This window comes from Columba livia, chromosome 2 (genome assembly GCF_036013475.1).
Source record: "Columba livia isolate bColLiv1 breed racing homer chromosome 2, bColLiv1.pat.W.v2, whole genome shotgun sequence".
NCBI classification, from domain to species: domain Eukaryota; kingdom Metazoa; phylum Chordata; class Aves; order Columbiformes; family Columbidae; genus Columba; species Columba livia.
This window is the reverse complement of record NC_088603.1, coordinates 139,139,632-139,160,241: the sequence shown is the minus strand read 5'-3', so window position 1 is coordinate 139,160,241 and position 20,610 is coordinate 139,139,632. Positions and strand designations below refer to the sequence as shown.

General features: G+C 41.2%; 1 protein-coding gene across 3 annotated transcripts in view; it reads left to right on the top strand.

The window, feature by feature from the left end:
- The window catches only part of NIPAL2 (NIPA like domain containing 2), a 54,332-nt gene that overhangs the window by 21,688 nt on the left and 12,034 nt on the right, over positions 1-20,610 (top strand). For 2 of the 3 annotated variants that reach the window (XM_021280780.2, XM_065054070.1), the window contains exons 4-6: positions 11,744-11,803; positions 13,799-13,920; positions 19,918-20,014. In XM_021280780.2, coding sequence (XP_021136455.1) covers positions 11,744-11,803; positions 13,799-13,920; positions 19,918-20,014 — 279 coding nt within the window. Of the gene's footprint in view, positions 1-11,743; positions 11,804-13,798; positions 13,921-16,962; positions 17,049-19,917; positions 20,015-20,610 lie in introns of all 3 variants that reach the window. The other variant, XM_065054071.1, reaches the window with a different exon arrangement.

The window sequence follows — 20,610 nt, the reverse complement described above, 5'->3', positions numbered from 1 at the left end:
TTAATGTTGTGGTTTGAAAAGAAATTATTCATATAATTACTGGAGCTGACAGTTTAACACAAACCCTCTACTTAACTCTGAGAGTCTTTTTATATCTTTCTCCTTCCACAGTTATTTCTATTGTGGCCTCTGGTCCCTCTGTGCTGTGCTAGTTCTGCCAGTCAGTGACCCACTGCCATACCAGCCTTGACGGCTCTGTGAGCCCCTGAACCTGGGAGTTCACATCCTGCTTACTGCACAGAGTTGTGGTCTGATTCTGAGTACCTACAATGTTTTCTATGTTACCATCACACCAAGTGGTTTCTGTTGGCTGTGCCTCTGATCCATGCTGGGCAAACTTGCTGGATGCTCTGTCCCCCCATTGCTGGCAGATACCCACACACTGGCATGCTCCTCAAGGTCTCCGTGGTGGCAGGGTTTGGCCTGGGCTACGTGCAGGAATCACTTCTGCAGAATCATGTTCTTAGTAGATCCACACCATTTTTTCTGTCATCCAATCATTATCTTCCCATTCACAAAGATTTTAGGAACCACACTCGGAGCAGATAATCTTTTCTGCTGGTCCTGGTAGTTGTGTGTGTCCAAAAGGGTCTAGAAATTTCCTGAAATGTTTACTTTATTCATGAACTTTATCAAAGTTGTTCATTTCTTCTTTGATGTGCAGATTGATTTGACTTTAGCAGAAGTCCTATCCTTAGGACTCATTTGATGTGACCTTACTCTTTACTTCATAAGAGTTTTTTTGTAATTAAGGTATTTAGAGGACTACTTCAGGTATGACATGTCTGTATCTTTGCTAAACATACATTCTAAAATATGTTACATTGTGCTAATGCAAAGCAGAGTGGACAGGGTGTTACTGTATGAAGGCTGTGAAAACAGGAATACAGGTTACAGCTGTATCCCTTAATCCTGTCGCTTCATACCCACAGCTGAAACCTCCAGGGCCAAGATATCACAACGGTTCTGCTTAGGCTGGAGCTCATTTTTTTTCTATTGACAAGTAACAACATTTCATGGTCTGTCTCTAGCTACCAGTTTCACACTTGAAAGTGACATTGCAGAGAGCAATTTTGCATGGGAAGGTAGAAAAGATTAATTATCTGCCGGGTGGCCTCCTGTCTGTAGGAAGGAGGCAGCCAGCCACACGTGGGTGTAATTTAGCAAAGAGATAGCGGGGAAGGAAACTGCAGGCAATTTACTGTAACCTTTATTGTTAAACTACTGCAGAATTTTGGAGAATGAGATATAAAGCCACAATTGTTCACCACTGTGGGAAAGACTTCTCAAAGAAAGGGATGAGATATTACCTGAGATGAAAATGTAAATTAATATGACATATACCAGTGTGATTTTGGTGGCAGTAGTTATATTTTTAACAACTGTAGACATTTCCAGATGTCTCTGAACATAAAGGCACACTGACCAATCTAATTTGTTGTCCAAACTGAATAAAATGCAAATATAGAGAACTAGAAATAAAAAATGAAAAGCATTGGGAATGGAAAAAATTAAATTGGTTATTAAACTGCTACAAAGAAGAGGTCACATTTAGGGTTGTTTTTTATCTGGGATGATTTGTTCTTCTTTACCTTTGCAATATGTGAAGCAATGTTGCATCTGTTTACTCCATTCTCCCTTACTTGTAACAAATACCAAGAAACCATTTTCCCAACTGTTGTATCTTATTTAAATTCTCATCCACTTCTTTTTTCTTTTTTCTTTTTTTTTAACTGACCCAAAATACTTATCCTGGAAGACCCCAGAAATCACTTTAAGATCTTATATTCCATTCCCATATATATATATATCAGCTGACAGTATCCGTTTCATAGCCCAAACAATAGAGAGATCTGAAATTTTATTTAGTCTAGCAAACTTTCTCTTACGGAAGGGAAAGTAAAAATGGTGTAGCCAGCCAATTACAACAATAACTTCCCAGTAACACTTCCTACTGCTAGATACTTTCCTGTCTTCTGCAATTAAAGCCAGAGAGAGAGAGCACCTTTTTAATTTTAGAAGAGTTCATCATTTAGGGCAGTGACAACTGACCAAGACACCTGCATATCATCTGCTAACAACTTGGCAAAGCATAGTTTAGGCAGCAGGTCTTCCAGTTTAAAAGATTAAGAAATACATTTCTCATTAAGTTGTGACCTCTTTTAGGTGGTAGAGGGTGGCCTTTGCACAGTTTTTTGAGGTATTGTTGAATGTGTGTCTTTCATAAGATAATTTTTTAAATTAAGAAATTAAGCAATTAATAACAAACTCCAATTATGTATCTGAACCCTAAATCCACTCTTCTGATAAACATTTTTTTCAATTTGGTGTCAACACATCCCACCTGATAAGACCTGACTCCCACTGGCATTGGGTACTCAGTACCTATGGTGTACTGAGAGGAAATGTGCTTCATGTTATGCCCAGTCACCTAGTCATTTAGGCATCTCTGAAGATCCATATGGCTCTGGGTCTGCATGGAAAGTTTCCTTTGCTTGGAACCCAGGGTTTTGGAGGAGGATCAGGCAGACTGGAATCTCTGCCCAGAATGGATATGGGCTGTACCCATCATATACCTCCAGACCTCTGAGACAGGAAGCATCCTGGGTCTCAAAATAGATGGAGCCAATGTCTGTTATGCTCTGCTACCACATCTAACTGCATCCAACCGAATTTTGCACTTAACCCGGTATCAATTAACTAGTGAAAATTTTGTGCCTTATCCTCTTGAGCTGGCTGCTTCTGATGGCTGTTTTAAAAAGAATCCAGCACCACAGACCATGAATTGGCAGTAGACTTTATTTTTTTTTTTCTTAGAATTAAGCTACAAATACTATATTTTTCTTCTTACACAGTGGAAGTATTTCTGTGTGTGGTTGCAATGATGCAAGCTCTACATCTGTTCAGAGTTTAAAATAGCTTGAGAAGACAGCAGTTGTTTTCTTCAAGAAGAGAAATGGGAAAATTTTAAATTTAAAAATGGAGAAGTAATACACATTTAATGTAATCATTAAAAAGCATTTTATACTTAAAAAATAAAAATCATGTGTTACATGTAGCTTGGGTAATTTTAGGCTGCTGTGGCTTTTAGCTCATTGTCTTGCTTTTGCCTGCACAAGTAACTTGGCAGGGCTGGAGGGATGAGGAGAGACCAGTGGTATCAGAGATCATTTCTTCTGCAGTTTTCATCATTCTGTGGAGAGTTGTTTTACACTTAACTCACTTAGACTGACACTGTTGAGATCCCTTTGCATTTTTATATGCTCCTTTTAAGTAGCTGTGGGGCAAGAAATTGCTTTAGGCTTTGAAAATTGATATCCCTGATGGTGCTTTAGGAAAAAGATTCTCAGATGTTCTTGCAGAAATGGATTTCTCTCACTCACTGTAATGTAACTTCTTTGTGGCCCAAGAAATTAGGATTTTGAGAACTTTGTTTCTAATGAGAACTGAGAAACATTCACCAGACTATTCTTTAAAATCTGTATTTGTCTAGAAGATGCAACAAAAGATCTTCAGGGTTCATCCTTCTCTCTGGAGTGTGTGTCCTATAATCCAGTTTCCAGAGTTAAGCTTACCTTAACGGTCTCTCTTTTGAGCAATTCGCCTTATATTTGGCTTCCTTGTTTATTAGGATATTGGTATTAAGGATGGGGAATAAAGCTTTTGTCCACCCCTTTTTCAAATTTACTAATACTAAGTACTAGTACTAAGTACTAATATTTAATCATGTTAGAAATGTTACATGTTCAGTGTGCAGGATAGCTATCAAGAGGTCATGCACCAACAGACTAAATACTGTAGTATCTTCCTTTATATTCAGTACACCATTAAGATCTATCATATAAACTAAGGGTAGGTTGGGCTAGTCAATTAGCTGTCATGAATTTCTTCACAGATGTCTCGGGCAGACTTAGCTCTTTGTTTAACTCTGGCTATGCATACAGGTATTCTTTAAATTTCTCAGATTTGTGCTAATCCTCCCTCACACAGAGCTCTGGCCCTGAAGGAGACCCAAGTCCCATGAGGTCCAAAAGCACCCATCCTCCTCGTACCTGAATTCTCTCTCCTGCCTAACCCAAAATGACCCACAGTAGGTCAGCACACTGGTTTTCCTCAACCTCCTGCCCTGCCCTTGAGCAAGACCGTACATCTGAGATGTAGGCAGGATAAGATGAAGGAGGTTTCAAGCTAATAGTCTCAGGGAAGGGGTTCGCAGCCATTAATTGTCTATATGCAGACTCCACCATGGAGATGGTACTACAGGCACACAAAAACAGCTGTGATTTTTCTGTCGGTGCCTGCAGAGTGCACATGGACATGCTCATCCACATGCTTTGTGCATGGCCATTAGAGGCAGTCTGAGCTTCCTGTCCTTCTGTCCTCTCAGTAGCCCTTTGCAAGGGAGAGAGATATTTTAGTCTGCCACATGGCAAAGGGCACAGCTCCTTTCTCCAAACCAGCTCCTTTCCTTTTGAATGGGCTTAATAAAAATGCTTGGGCACTTAAAAAATAAATAATTAAAAATCACGCTATCCTTCAGCTAAACCACATTCCTCTCACAATCGTCAACCTCATCAGTTCAGCCTTTTTTCTTGTCCTGCTCTTAGTGTGCAGCCTCTGGATTCCCTGTGGAAATACTGGTACTTGCCCAGGAAGACCTGCTGCCCATTCTCTGCCCTCATCACCTCCTGCTCATTGGAGCTGCAGTGATCAAATGTGCTACCTGCCTCATCTTATCTCCAGATCTTCCTGACTCTGTGGCAGACTACAATAGCTTGAGTTTGGGAATGGATTAAAGCATCTCCAAGTGCTTCTGTATTGGGATGGTCCTGAATCCCTTCGGTTTGGGAGGTAGACTGAAGGTCTGTCTGTATAAACATACTTTAAGGTGTCATTTAAAATGTGACTGGCAGGAACTGCATCCTCATGGCTTGAGCACTGCTCAACAGATTTAGTGGAAAATCAACTTGGTGAGCTTAAACTGTTTCATTAGACAGAGACAGACCCTAAAGTTGCATAGAACAGGTAAATGCTCGGTCTCAAAGTGATTTTTTTTTTCTTGTTGCACAAGCCGGGAGAGGTGGAAACACTAAACGGTAGTCTTTGAATAATGGCTAGTAGTCTTCCTTTGGTATTTCATCCAGACCACCAGTGAAATGGATACAGAAGTATTCTGCAGAACAGGTGGTTTTAAATGCCTTTACCTGACTGAATCAGTTAAGCTTATCAGAATGAAGATTTGAGTCAAATATTAAATTTTGTGGTTTTATTGTAAAACTATTGGATGAGACAGAAGCAGTAAAAGCAGTCTGTGCATTTATGAGGATAGTACTCATTTATTTAAAATAGTACATAAAGCTCACATAAGAATTTAAAAGAGGGGAAGAAAGGATATGCTAACATTTGAAGTTATGAACAGTTATGAAAGGAATTATTTAACATAAAACCTGACAATAAAAATAGAGGTAAAAAGGGGAGATTCATAAATAACTTCAGTACCAGGAAAACAGCTTAATAATAAAATATACTTACATGTGAAATAATTTTCGGTAGGAAAAATAAGTGATGGACATTCATTTGGGTTTTTTAAGGTTGGATTTGACAAAATACAGAAAATACACTCTACAGATCAGTATCTGTTTTCTATCACAGTATCACAGTATGTTTGGGATTGGAAGTGACCTCAAAAGATCATCTAGTCCAATCCCCCTGCTGGAGCAGGAACGCCTAGGTGAGGTCGCACAGGAACATGTCCAGGCGGGTTTTGAATGTCTCCAGAGAAGGAGACTCCACAACCTCCCTGGGCAGCCTGTTCCAGTGCTCTGTCACCCTCACTGAGAAGTTTTTTCTCAAATTTAAGTGGAACCTCTTGTGTTGCAGCTTGATCCCATTACCCCTTGTCCTATCATTGTTTGCCACCGAGAAGAGCCTGGCTCCATCCTCATGGCACTCACCCTTTATGTATTTATAAATATTAATAAGGTCCCCCCTTAGTCTCCTCTTCTCCAAACTAAAGAGACCCAGCACCCTCAGCCTTTCTTCATAAGGGAGGTGCTCCACTCCCTTAATCATCTTCGTTGCCCTACGCTGGACCCTCTCCAGCAGTTCCCTGTCCTTCTGGAACTGAGGGGCCCAGAACTGGACACAATATTCCAGATGTGGTCTCACCAGGGCGGAGTAGAGGGGAAGGAGGACCTCTCTCGATCTACTAACCACCCCCCTTCTAATACACCCCAGGATGCCATTGGCCTTCCTGGCCACAAGGGCACAGTGCTGGCTCATGGTCATCCTGTTGTCCACCAGGACCTCCAGGTCCCTTTCCCCTACACTGCTCTCTAATATGTTATTTCCCAACCTATACTGGAACCTGGGGTTGTTCCTGCCCAGATGCAGGACTCTACACTTTCCCTTGTTAAATTTCATTAGGTTATTCCCCGCCCAACTCTCCAGCCTGTCCAGGTCCTGCTGGATGGCAGCACCGCCTTCTAGCGTGTCAGCCACCCCTCCCAGCTTAGTGTCATCAGCAAACTTGCTGATAGTACACTCCATTCCCTCGTCTAAATCGTTAATGAATATATTGAATAATATTGGCCCCAGTACTGACCCCTGAGGCACTCCACTAGATACTGGCCTCCAACTAGACTCCGCACCATTGACTACCACTCTCTGGCTTCTCTCCTTAAGCCAGTTTGCAACCCACCTCACTAGTCTATTGTCTAGACCACACCTCCTCAACTTAGCTGTGAGGATGCTGTGGGAGACTGTGTCAAAGGCTTTACTGAAGTCAAGGTAGACCACATCCACCGCTCTGCCATCATCCATCCACCTTGTTACATTCTCATAAAAGGCTATGAGGTTGGTCAAGCATGACTTACCCTTGGTAGAGCCATGCTGACTGCCCCTAATAACCCTCTTATCCTTGATATGCCTTGAGATGCCACCAAGGATAAGCTGTTCCATTACTTTCCCAGGGGCAGAGGTGAGGCTGACCGGTCTATAATTACCCGGGTCCTCCTTCTTGCCCTTTTTGAAGACTGGAGTGACATTTGCTTTCCTCCAATCCTCGGGCACCTGTCTTTATCTTCTCCTGTTATGTATTATCCCTTTCTTAAAGAAACAAACAAGAAACAATCCTAACTGAAGCTTTCATGTGTAGGAGGCAGAGGAGTTGTTTTGTGAGGTGGGTTCTCACCATTCAGTGTCTGCTAGTGGCAGAACCCACATGTCACACTACTCTTTATTTCTATCTGTGCTGGAGAAAACCTACATATGGAAGTAATCACACACAATCACTCTCCTAGCAGAATCAGCACCTGACTAAGCTATGTGTAGCAGCATTACAGCCCTCCCTTAAGGCACTTAATTGCATATCATGCAGAAAATGGACATTTTCTACCATTTTTTTCAGTTTACATTTAAAATCATATGCTTAAGTGAATACATATTTATTCAATAATGAATACAAATCAGCCTATTTTATGCTAATGTATGAAAATACAAGGTTGTTTCAACCTAAAAAATAAGCTCCTGAACAAACACTCTTTTTGCCATTTTCTACATTTTAATGTAGTGTCAAGTCATACTATTTTTCATTTGAAATACTAACTCTGTATTTCCAGATTGAAGAGTTTCATGAGCCTTCAGAAAGGCTCTGTCATATAGATACAGATATTTTATAGGGCCTATTTACTACTCAATTTGTGGACATTAATATAGGTATGAGTCAGTTAAGGCATGAAATGAACTCGAGGATTTCATTAGGGTGTATTCATTCTGTAATGTTTAATCCTTAACAGATAATCTCCCAGATTTTGTGCCCCTCTCTGAATCTAGCAGGCTATCTGCCACCACTCTCAGTGGGAGCAGGATCTGTGCCTAGTTTTGAAAGTTTTACCTTAATAATTAATTAAAAAGCTAAAAATATTCTGATGCACCAAAAGTATACAAGTCTTTTGGTATGACCAGGGATGCAGCCTTTACTTCAATGACTTACGGGCTGACAGTTAGGGCTTAGAGTTATGCATGTGTTTTGTAGCTAAAATCAGTGGTTCAAAACCAATGAGGCTTTAAAACAATGATAAATTGCATGGCTTGCTGCTGAATTGTTGCCAGCTTACACTTTGACACCATTTTTAGTCTGCATTTCTGTACTGTTGTATTCTATTGCTGACCAATTAAAAAAATACAGACTATTCCTCATTCTGACACTGATCTCAATCTCTATGACTGTCTGTAGCTTAAACAACAAAAACAAAAAACCAGGCAAACAAATGACCAGTTGCAAAGACACATTCATACTTTTCAGCACAGCAATTTCCCAGGTTCCTCAGTCTATTCATCCGTAGAGCTGAACTTAATGTTCAGTGATTTATTTCCCACATCAGTGTAGTGGTGTAGGAGGAGGGGGCACACAGCTTCTGTGACAGAGAGGGAACAAGGGGATCCTGACGTGGGAAAGCAGGTGGGAAAATTTGGGCCAGGTGGCAGGAAATTAGACTCATGCTGTGGTCATGGGGCAAAATCATGGCGAAGGGGAAGCTGGCTAGGAGGAAAGTGTGAAGGTGTCACATCACTGGTGTTGAGGAGAAGTGGGAAGACAGGAGACACCTCACCTGTGGTCTGAGGGATGGTGAGGAAGGAGCGGAGAGTTTGGGGAGCTGAGCACAGGGGTTTCAGCAGGGCTGCAGTTAGAAACTGAATTTGGGATGTAGTAAGGTCTTTAAATCATCTATCTAGTAGCTGTGGCCATATATCTGGCTGTGGCTCTGGATGCCTGCTTACTCTCCGGCCAAGGTTCACAAGGTCTTAGGATAACTCAGCTTAGAAAGGATCTCAGGGGGTACCTAACCCAACCTCCTGCTCACAGCAGGGTCAGCTTGGAGGCCACCAGGCAGAGAGGAGATGGTGCAAGGAATGTGTTGGCCATCTAGCGTATTGTCCTAAACTGCCTTTTCTGGAGGAGTTAATGTCTTAAGCAGCTAAATGCACCTGAGACTGTGAGCTGAAGCCTAAAGGAGTTAAGGAAGAGGGGCCGAGCAGCTGCAAGGGCTGTGCCTTTCTCAGTGGGCTCCTGGGGTACATGTTGGTGCCTTCCATTTGTCTTGCTGGCCAGGGAGAGCTGCAAAGCCATCAGAAGGCAAAGCAAGTAAAGGCCAGCCTATGCTCCTGGGGATCACCACCTCCCTCAGAGCCCTCCTCCTCTGGCCCTGTGTTTCTAGTGAGCCACTGTCTTAATCAAAACAATCTGTCCTTGGTTTCTTTGATTTAATCTGTTCTTTTAAAAGTCAAACTTGTGGAGCTTAAAACCTAGAAAATTTAGAAAATAAAAATAAAATTTAAATTTAGTATGTAATAACAAGGTGCTCTCTTGGCTGTGATACTGTAACCTGCTTAAAAGTCAACCCTGAAAGTAACAGTCAGAGTCTGCCAGGCTGCTCATCAGTCATGGATGTTCTCTAGCATCTCAGCAGTTCTGTGTAAGTGTTCTCTGCTTCTTTGCTTAGATTTACCCCATTTGCTTTTCTTCTTCACATGAATGCAAATGAAGTGTTGGTGGCTTATCCACAGGGACTCTTGTCTTTTGTGTTCAGAGTTTCTCCTGGGGGTCATTCTCCCCACTTGCTTGTTGTACCTCCTCTCCTACTTCAGTTTTTCCTACAATCCCGGATGGCCTAATGTATATTCTTAAATACCCTCCTATTTTTAGATTCCTCTACATATTACACATCATAAAGAGCATTAATTATACATACAGTCTGCTAAGCTCATGATCTCTTGTGCACTACCAGCTGTCTCTGGAGAAAGAGCTTGCCACATTTGAATGCATTATTAAAGTGGATGACAGGCTGAGTGACAAGTTTCATTATCTAGACGCATTCCAGTGCCTCCCTGTGCCCACTACCAGCTTCAGAGATTGTAATCCCCCCAAGCTGTCATTTGCCATCTCCAGAGAACTAGGCAGTAGAATTTTGGGACATATCTCACCCCAAACTGGATGCCAACACTGGAATTGAACCCTAAATTGCATTTAGTAGATCTCCGCTGAATGCAGAGAGCCCAGACAAGGGGGTACTCAAAAAAAATACACAACAAAACAAAACACTGCAATATCTGTTCATGAAGCAGCAGGTCTTTGCTGTTGATTGCCTAGGTGGGTGAGCTGAGGTGGGGTTCGGAAGAGCTATGACAGCAAGGAAACAGAGCAGCAATTAATTCCTGCACTGTCTTGGGTTGCTGCTGCTTCTTTCCTGGTTTTTGTCCTGTGTAGCTCTGCTATTACCAATGTTGCCTGGATACCAGTGTCTTTTCTCCAGCAAAGCTGTCACTGAAACATTGAATAAAGAAAACCGTGTCAAGCAGCCTCCTTTCAGTGAGGCATTTGCAGTTGAAGATTCTTTTTTTGCACTTATTTGTTTGCATAGATTTCCATCATTCTTCATATAGTTTTAATTTATGACTTCTACTAGATCTGATTTTCTACTGACTGGATAACACAGACATGAATTCCAGTTCTCTGTTTACCTCTTGGTATAAGCCTCTCTAGATGTATCTAGAGTACATATACTAGCTAATAACAAATCAAATTTTTCACCAGAACAATGGAGTTAATGAGGCAAAGATGGTTGCAAGAAGGTTGAACTGTGATTTCCAGAATAAACCAAAGATTTCACGCTGTAGGCAGGAACAGAGCTCTTATAACAGCATCTCATGATTTAGGTTCAATGGGTCCCTTCACTGTCCCTCCTGGGCAGTCTTGCTTTGAGGTTTCTTAATGAATCTAGCATTACCAATGCACCTCTCCCAAAGGCCTGTCCTCACATCTTTTACACAGGAGCCATTCAGACTCTTTTTCTTCTCCTTAGAGGTAGATGCTCTGATGTTGTGTGCTGGAATAGAGCCATCTGTCCCAGGTGGTCAACAGTCTGACCTCTCTTAAGTCCAAACCTGTTCTTCCTTTTCCACCACATGTCCACACTGAGCTGCTTACCAGGAACCCTGGCCAGAGCACTGCTGCTGCTCACCCACACACCCACTGCTGCCCATCCTGAAGAGGCAGGGTCAGGAGCTGGCACAGGGGAGATGTGAGAGCCAGGCAAGGGAAAGAGCTGCCCAGAGAACAGGAGGCCACTTCCAGGGTTCACTTCCATGTTTGTCCTTCCTTATACAAGTCCCTCCTAGAAGACCATGAGCAGTGCCCCTGTATGGTACACATGTTGATTCTTTAACCTGCTTGCTTGCAGACATCATGACCACTCTCTTAGTTCATACTAAACACTACGTTTTGCAGTAGCTTTCTTCCTTTTGATGATACTACTGCTACTTTACTTATAAGCCCCTAATGCATTGAAGACTAAAGAAGCAGGATTTTATCCATCTATCAGGCAATTTGCCTTGAGCAAGTGAGCTGGTAGCAAAATGGGGAGTGAAACAGTAAGGCTGATGAGTACCCAGCTTCCCTAACACTTCCACATATGACTGAATCAGAGCAGTTTAAGCAGTGTTGTGGGAGATGGGAAGGGTATCACATCTCTTCAACTACTCAGGAGCCTGCTGGGTACGTTTAAAATCTTATAAAACCTGAGGGCTGGTTGCTTGCGGAATGGGCTCCTGTCTGGTTATATCATGGTATAGTGCAACAATAACAGCCGTGAGATATATTTAAACTTGGCCCAGGGCAGCTTTTTGCTACAGCACTTGATATTCTATCAAACAGAAAAAAAATGTCTTTAAATTTCTGTTCTAGGTAGTGCATTTATTTCTGTCTTATTCCTAAAGAAGACCATGAGGGCTGCTGATATATTGGGTAAGCAAGCGTTTGCTAACGTGGACATGTGTGTTGCCATATGCTTAGCAAGCTGTAACTCTCACGCAGCCCCCCACCTTCACACTCCTACTTTCCTGAGCAAGTGTTTTGAGGCAGATACTTTCAAAATTGGGAAGAAGTGACAAAAAGAGAGAGAATCTTCAATGCATGAGGAAAAGACTGCATTCCCAAATCCTCTGCTCTTACAACCATAACTCATTCCTTATGTGTCCTTATTGCTCAAATTTATTTTAATTGTCTATTTTTGCCTCTGAGGTTGTATTTAGTATTATATTTATGATTACAACACAATTTTAATAAAACCAATGCAGTTATTGAGCTATTCATTCAAATATAAGATCTTTTTTTTCTTACTGCATACACATTGCACAAAAATTCAAGCTCAATTAAAAGTGACAACTTCCCTTTTGGTATTAATTTTATTACTTCAAAGAAAAAATAATCATGTTGTCAATGTTCTGTTGGGAAGCATGCTCCTCACTTTAAAAGCATCTCAACTTTTTGTCTATGATGTCCAAGATTTTTTTGCATATCAAAACTTCCCTGCTTGAACAAAGTAATGGTGAGAGACAAGCGTACTTCAGGGGTTGGGCTTTACTGAAACCATCTCAGCTGGAACAGGGCATGTGGTGTTGCTACATGGCACCTGGTATTTCTGTGGGGCTCCTAGCATCTAGGCTTGCTTGTCCATACTATAACAAGAACATCCTGGCTGTTCTCATGAATGTTTTGGAGAGATCTGTTCCGTATTGTTCCAGGAATACCACACAATATTTATTTAGGTTTGAGATCCAAATTTGCCAGCTGAGCTGCTACATTCAGAATCCACCCTCCTTTGACTGATCATGTTTCCCTTAGAGCCTTAGACATCATGTGTTGCTTTAACTAGTGTTCAGCACTGATTTATTTTATTTCTGAGAGTTCGACTTTGCAAGAAGGATTTAACAATGCTGCTACATTCCATAGGAATGAGCTGTATGATGGGAAATATGGTGATGTTTTTGCAAGCACATAAATATAGAATGGTTCTGCTTTTCCAAAGGAACTGTGTGTGATAGCTGTGCCAGCAAAATCCTCGGGATGTGCTTTGTTTTGTATTCCTGAGCCTTGTATTCCACACAATTTTTTTGGGTTTGCCAAGAATTTTAAAGATTACTTGAAAAAAAAATTGATTATCTAATATCTTCCTTAATCCAATACAGCTTATGAGCTCAGGATCAGCTCACTTCTGTCTTGATACCTCAGTGAACATCTGTGTTTGTCAGCTGGCTGTCCACAGGGCAGAACTTCCAGATTTTTATTAAAAGCACAATAATGCAAGTTCAACCTTGAAAAGGGGCCCTGGCAACCTGATGCTTGAACAGTCTTTTGCAAATCAGCATTTTATAAAACAGGTCATAGGTCTGCAAATACAACAGGGAGCGGCCAAAATGTTGGCTTCATGACAGCTTCACATAAGCATTGGACTGGAACATATCTGTTGCACTTAATGTTTCCAGGGCAGACCCATAGCTGGTGCAGATCTCTGTGGCCACATTGACTTTGGGAGAGTTGTGTTCATTCACACTGGTTAGTGATGTAGCTGTCTGCCTCAGGAAACAACTTGTCCTTTCAGTTTAGGATAAGTTTATGTGACCTGCTTTGTGCCTGTGAGAAATAGAGAGGATCAATTTTCCTTTGTCATGTACTTGGTACCAGAACTGAGAATATTTGAAAATGCATTGCTGAGTTGGAATTCTAATTCATGAGGATTTACTGACAGCTTTTTTCATACTTCCAAAATCCTTTGAGTCTTTTATTAAAGTTAGGTTAGATAAGACTCCAAATGCAAGGCAACCCAAGTACCTAAGCCCAAATCTCATTAAATGGATGTAAATTTTCTTCTGGAAACTATTTCCAAGTCAGCTGGACAGCAAGGATGACCAGGATTAAGAAATATTTTATTACCAAAATAATGTATCCTTTTCTTTACAGGAGGAACACTGGCAGTAACAGGGACATACTTGTTGGTGACATTCGCTCCAAATACACCCCAAGAACTCACAGCAAGACGAGTACAGAATTACTTAGTGAGCTGGCCTTTTTTGGTATATTTGGTGAGTATCTGGTTCATACTACTCCCTAAATAAGAAAAACTGGAGCGTTAGGACCTTTTGCAGCATTATGAATTAGTGGCAGAAAATCCGCTCCTGAAAACAAGTTGTGTGATTTTCATAGGAAAGAGAACAAGTCTCTGGGTCTTCACCCCAGTCTTCAAGCTGAAAATATGCTGAAGCAAAAGATGTCTTTCAAACTACATGCTGGGCAAAGTCACAGTTGTGCAGGATTAACAAGAATGGAAAGATTTGGGGGTTTAGTGGGCTTGAGGTAAAACCTGAATATTGGCGTTGCTTATATTTCCTATAGATGTGTTCATGGAACACCGTCTGCATGAACATCTAAGTTAGAGTGCTTTTCTGGAGTGTGATGGATTTGTACTTTTAAAAATCAGGCTATATATGCTCTTTTTTTTTCTTTCACATCACTCTATTTTGTTCCCACTTTGCTAAGCCTGGCTGAATGGAGCTCTGTGTGGAGCTGGGATGTGGAGAGGTGGTTGGCTTCACTGACACTCAGGTTAATCTGAACATGAGTTTGAATTCAAATACAAAATACCATTTTGAATAAAGTATCTGTATACAAACTTCAAATACCATACATCTTCTTTGATGTATTTAATTAGCACCAGAAACAGGACCAGAATGAGAAGGAATTTCTCTCTCTTCCTCTGGAATGCTGAAAATTTGTTCCTCCAGCTAAATGTAAAAGAAACAGTGTAGGAGCTTCAGAAGCAGTTGCTTTTTGCCCAGTAAAGCGATTCACTTGTGATAGATTATTAGTACTCAGGCTTTTCTCAGTAGGAGAGTTAGGAAACCACTGAGTAGATGATTTAATTTAACCTTAATCTTTTAGCCAACGTGCAGACTTTAAATACATCTAAGTAGCCGTGAGACTACTGATTAAGCAGAAAGTACATGCTACCACAAAAAATGTTGATCCTCTTGCTCAATTTTTTCTATATTTTAAAAGCTCCTGAAATACGGTGATACAGCTCAATACAATAAATTAATTATCACGCTACACAAATGACAACATGCACTTTCAATCAAGCAGTAGAGAGGTTTCTGAAGGTAATTCCAAAGAGTTTTGGGGTACTCAGCAAGGGTAGCTTCAGCCTTGACAAGAGCTTCAGCAAATCCATGTAACCAGCAGAGGGAAAGGGACTTCTTTGAGAGGGTGTTCAGAGCAAGGGGCTTGGTGCTTACTGAAGGACCCTCTCACTTTCCTACCAAATATCCCCCTCTAACATGCAGTTCCACTATAGATACTAAAACAGTATGGCATTTTAGGCAATAATTTTAAATTGCTGACTCACAGATTTGTGTAGAGTTGGTGGAGGGACAAAACTTCCCATTCATGCCCAGTGACACCAGAAATTGCTGTGTCATATTCTGTTCACATTTTCTTAAAACTAACAGGCTGCTGGAAAAGGGCTTTGTGTAGTCTGAGGACGTTGCTGAATTTGTTTCAGGAAAAAATAATAACACTGTTGAATGCTTAGGAAAACTGTGCTGTATTCTTCTTAGGAGACATCAGAAGGAGGTAGTAGGTGACCCCTGGACTTTCTTTCCGCTTTTCTCTCTTTTCCCTGCCTCAGCCAGGATCCAATTTTACGTGTACAGCATGGGTTGCAGGGAAGGATGGAGCAAGTACACAGCAAATATCATTGACTCAACAACATATCAAGCTTTCTTTGTTACATCTGCTGCCTGGATTCATCTGTTTTGAGCTTCCTCTGTCCAAAAAAGTGAGGAATGAAAGGCTCCACAAAAGCCTCTGAGATACCAGCCTGATTTCCTGGTATGCTGCTGGAAGTTCAAACAAACCATGCTGTAAACATTCTCTTTGGGCAGGAAACTAACTCTTCATAATTGTTTGTAAAATGCCTAGAACACGTTGGCTGCTGAGATATAAAAAAGCGCAGCAGAAGTTGCAGAACTTCCAGTACAAATATATAGCGAGGAGACAGTACAGCAGTATAATGCAGTCCAATAGTCTTTCTAAAAGTAGCCCTGAAGTGTAGTCTGCTGAGAAATATAATACAAAGCCCCAACAGTACAAAATGTTCTGTGTGGGTGTCAAACCATCCCCATGTGGCGCTCCACTGGCATCAGAAGAGTTCTGCAGAAATAGCCTCTGGTTCCCACATGAGACAACTTTTGAGTCACCTTCTGAGACTTTGCTGTAGCATAATCATGTCTGAGCAAGAATGACTATCCTAGCCTGGTTTCTTTTTGTCTTTTGCTTATGTGCACTTTGAGTGACTACAGAAGACATCAATTATAGATGAAGCTCTTAGGTTTCCCTAAGCAGAAGCGTAGTGAATATTGGCTTGTTAATATTTAATCTCTGCAAAATCAGGTTCAAAGCATTTCTGCTTTTCCTTCAAAGTGCCTAGAAGCCCCACCTTGTTTATTGGTCCCTACGTTGCTGTATGTTCCAGAAAGACAGCTGAGGCAGACAATGTGGTATTTTGTTCTGATGTCTTCTGGTAATGCTTAGAAACATGGAAAACATCATGATTATGAAAAAATGTTGATGAGATGTGGGCTTGAGGAGACTTCAATAGAGATTAGTTATAATAGCAAAAATGATTGTAAGCAGGTCAAGTTCCTTCAATTCCTCTAAATAGAATATGTGAAGCTGATATAACCTACTCACTTCCCATTCCTGGATTTTGTATTTAACACTACCACAGCTATCAACTATAACAGCGAGCACTATTTTGGGTAATTCTCAGGAGACAATCATAGGCAGCAACTGGGGCACGCCAGCAGAGTCCCTGTTTGCGTGAGGTCCTGTTAGGAGCTATGAACTCTGCTTGCAGCATGACTCAATGTGGTGGCCTCTCCTTTGTCTGGTGATGAAAAGTGACCTGTTGGTGGGTCACTGAGCAGCACCATGGAAGAATAGTTTGGCTGCTGGGCAGCACAAGGTGAGAACTAATTGTTTGTATTTCATGCTTAGTGTGTGAGACTTCACAGAGCTGAGTAAACTTTAATAACAGCCCTGGAAAACAAAACCGGGTTTCTCCCCAGGTTTGACCACAGGACTTCCATCTCTGGCCCTACACCACTGCTGCTCTCGGGGCTTCCCCAGGAGGCAGAAGCAGCCAAGCACACAGGTCTGTGTTTCTCTTCCAGAGCTGCCATCAGAGACTCTTTTATGTCCTTTTGATGGTTTTGCTTGGCTGTTTCCTTTGAGAAGTGAGTCTTGATGAGTTTGTTTGCTTTTGGGCAGGAGGGGATCACAGTGGAGCTTTATGGTGGCTTTAGCAAGAGAAAAGCTGATGACAGGATGAGGACTGCAGGGCTGATGGAAGAGCAAACAGTGACTTGGCTCAGTTGAGGTCGTGGTGCTCGGCACTACCTGCTGCTCTTGGAGTTGGAGAGAGGTGGAAGAGGGGCTGGAGCACGAAAGCTGGTGTGATGGAGCAGTATGAGCCAGCAGCTATCCCTGGGCTTGTTTTTGGATTATTGTTCTTGCATAGTTTGAAATTTAAGTGACAGGGCAGATGATGGTGATTCTGTCTATTGACATTGTGATCAAAGTTGTCTAAGGGATATAAAATTAATCAATACATGAGGTGTAGCTGGCTGCCTACAGCAGGGCTGTCTTATGAGGTTCTGCACACTGTGTGGCAACCAGCCCAAGGGTCTGGGTGCTCAGGTTTGCACAGAGGGCGAAGCAGATCTCACAGTGCTGTGTCGTCTGGTACCATGGCCCCATTCCTGTCACACTATCCTGTATGCCAATCCTGAACTGACGTGTCATTGAAGAGGATACCTGGGACATCTCTGGAACTTCTTTCTTAGCCTGGGTATCTTTCCATGTGGGGAATATTTATTTAGCACAGCCTTCTTCTGTTCTGTTAGCAATTGTTCACTGTCAAAATAGCAACTGAAGCTATTTGGAGGCTGTTGTAGCTGCAGCCTGATAACAGATATTCCCATCTGGTCCTGAGATGTGTTTGTCAGTGGCATGAAAAGTGAAGCTGCTACCTTTACTTCTCAAGTTCCCTCAAACCCTACCATAGTTTTCCAGAGAGAGGCCAAGATGAACTCACATGTCTGCAGATCTTAATATGACTTCTGCCTTGGTTCCTGATTTAGATGTACTCAGTGCTACACTGTTGAGAAGAGCTGGGGAAGGTGGCCAAGCTGCATACTATGAGACTGAGGCAAAGGCCTCCTTTCTACCAGCTAGTGGCCCAGCTTTTATCTTTGGGAGCAGAACTGGTGAGGAGGGAAGTTGCTCTGGAGGCAGGTGAGACCAGCACTCCGCAAGAGATTGGAAAGATTATAAAGCAAGGAGTAGTCCAGGAATGCATTTTTTTAGCCAACAGTAAAATGCTTTCTTACATTCAAAACATTAAAAAAAAAAAAGAAAAGTAAAAATAGTTTGCTTTTTATTTTAATCTTGCAATAAATATTTGACATTTTAAAAAGAAAGCTGGTAGAAAATATCCAGATTTTTGTTTGCAATGTTCTGAGATGCAATTGTCTATTGGTTGTCTTTGGGAGCAAGGGATGAGTTTGAAGGTAAATTAAAAAAAATAATTAAAGCATAATTATGTTCTATTCATATTTTTGAACACTACTAAACTGGGGGAGGTGTGAGTATGGTAGAGAATTTTAGTGACTGAATGTAGCTGATGACTGCTTTTCTGCTGCAGTCACTCTCAAAAACGAGAAGTCGGTTATGTTACATTATATAACCACCACTAGTAACCGCTCAGTCGCTTCTTTGGAAATTTCATCCGTGCAAAACCCAGATCCTTTTGAGTCTAGTGCTGCCTTATGGTGACTGTTGGTTTAAGAGTGGAGTGGCATTATAAAATATAAATCAATATGTTGGTTTATATATAAATATATAAAATATAAATCAATATGGAGGTAGACATGAGGGTTTTCTATTACTTGTTTTATTGGTAAAAAATGGCAATAACCAGAGTCATTAATGATAACAATCTCATTTTCTGTCTTATTTCCCCCATTTGATTACTTTCTACCATGCACAAAGTTCTCTCTCTCCACACGGTCTCTAGGGCTACCAGGCTTCTGAGCACCTCTCAGGGCAGAGGTCCATAATCTCTGTTTTCATGTGTCTTCTGGGCTTCACAAAAGCTTTTTGGCTCTTGCGCTTACAGTTTCTTCAGGCATAGAGGGGTGTTTGGGCAATGTGGGCAGGAGGGAGAATACCCATGCTTTCAAGACGGCGGAAGGCAAGAGTTACTAAGGGAATCTGCAAAGAGACACATTAACAAGAAGTCAGTAAATTTAACTGTTTCTTATTTAGCTGTCAGATGTTATTGAAGGAGCAGGTTTGGACCATGCACAGTGTAGGTAAAGCTGCTTCAGCAGCTGCAGATGTCCTTCAGTGTGGTCTGCTAGTGTGTCACTGAGCTTTCCAAGGTAAGCTTCTGACAGGTACCTGTGATTTAAGAACCAGCACATGCAATAAATGTTTTCTTCCTTGCGATACATGGCAGAAAGTTTGAACAAAAAGACAGTGTTTGGGAGAAGGGAAAAGAGGGTAGCAAAAATAAGCTTGCATGTCACAAAGAGTGACACTAGGAATACCATAGATAGAAGGAGAGACTGTTGTTCCTTCAGATAAGTTCTTTACTACATAGGAATTATAATTCTAGAAGAATTATTACAACTAAACATGGGCACATTTGCTGTCACATTAAAAAAGTTTTCTCAATGCTACCAGTGACAAAATACAACTAGAAGTGCAAAAAGAAAAACTTAAGAAATAAGAAAGACTTGAGGTTTAACATTTGCTATAATAGGAAGTACAAATGACAGCAATTGTTTGATAGCTCAGTCAACTGGCAATAAAGTTAGTTTTTAGCAGAAGATGCTTAATAAAGTAATGCTCCTCTGAAGTGTTAGAGCAGAGAAAATGAATGTGACATCTCAAAGACTTTGAATGAAGAATTTATTGCATAGTTTCACAGCTCTAACTTTCTTCCCTTTTATTTTCAGATCTTAGAAATTATAATATTCTGCATTCTCCTCTATTTTTACAAAAGAAAGGCTGTGAAGCACATCGTGGTTTTGTTAATGATGGTAGCACTACTGGGTAAGAACCTATTATTCACTTTAATGTTCCTGTCCGTTACTTGATAATTTCTTGACATTCAGTCTCCCCAGTGAGTGTAGATGAGGGCCATTTCAAAGCAGCATGCTGATGGAGAATCATTGGTACATTTCACATTATTTTTACCGTGGTCTCTTTTTGAAGAGAAAAGCTGATTATGATACATAGTTTCTATGCTTATTGCTGGGACTATCTCTTTTGACAGATTTCCTGAAGTGAATACGCTGTGCACAGTGGTATTCTGTAGGGTTTTTTTAAATAATGCTTTAGCTTTAGATCCTGGGAAAGGGGACTATTTGAAACTGGTTTTTTGAAGATCAGGCTAGCTGTGAAAATCAGTTCCTTAAGCATTCTGTAAGCAAATGCAGTGATGTGCCTGTTTGCATATGCAACATTTCACACTTTACCACCTTTCCAGAAGCATTGCAAGAACTTGGTGGGCCACTGAAGTTTGCCTTCTGATTAACACTGCCACAATCAATACCCAGGGAAACAAAGGAGATCATTTTATCAGGCAGCCGTCAATAAAGTTAAACTTGAATCAGCTTTTAAAGATGTCAGGAGGCTCTCTCTAAAGC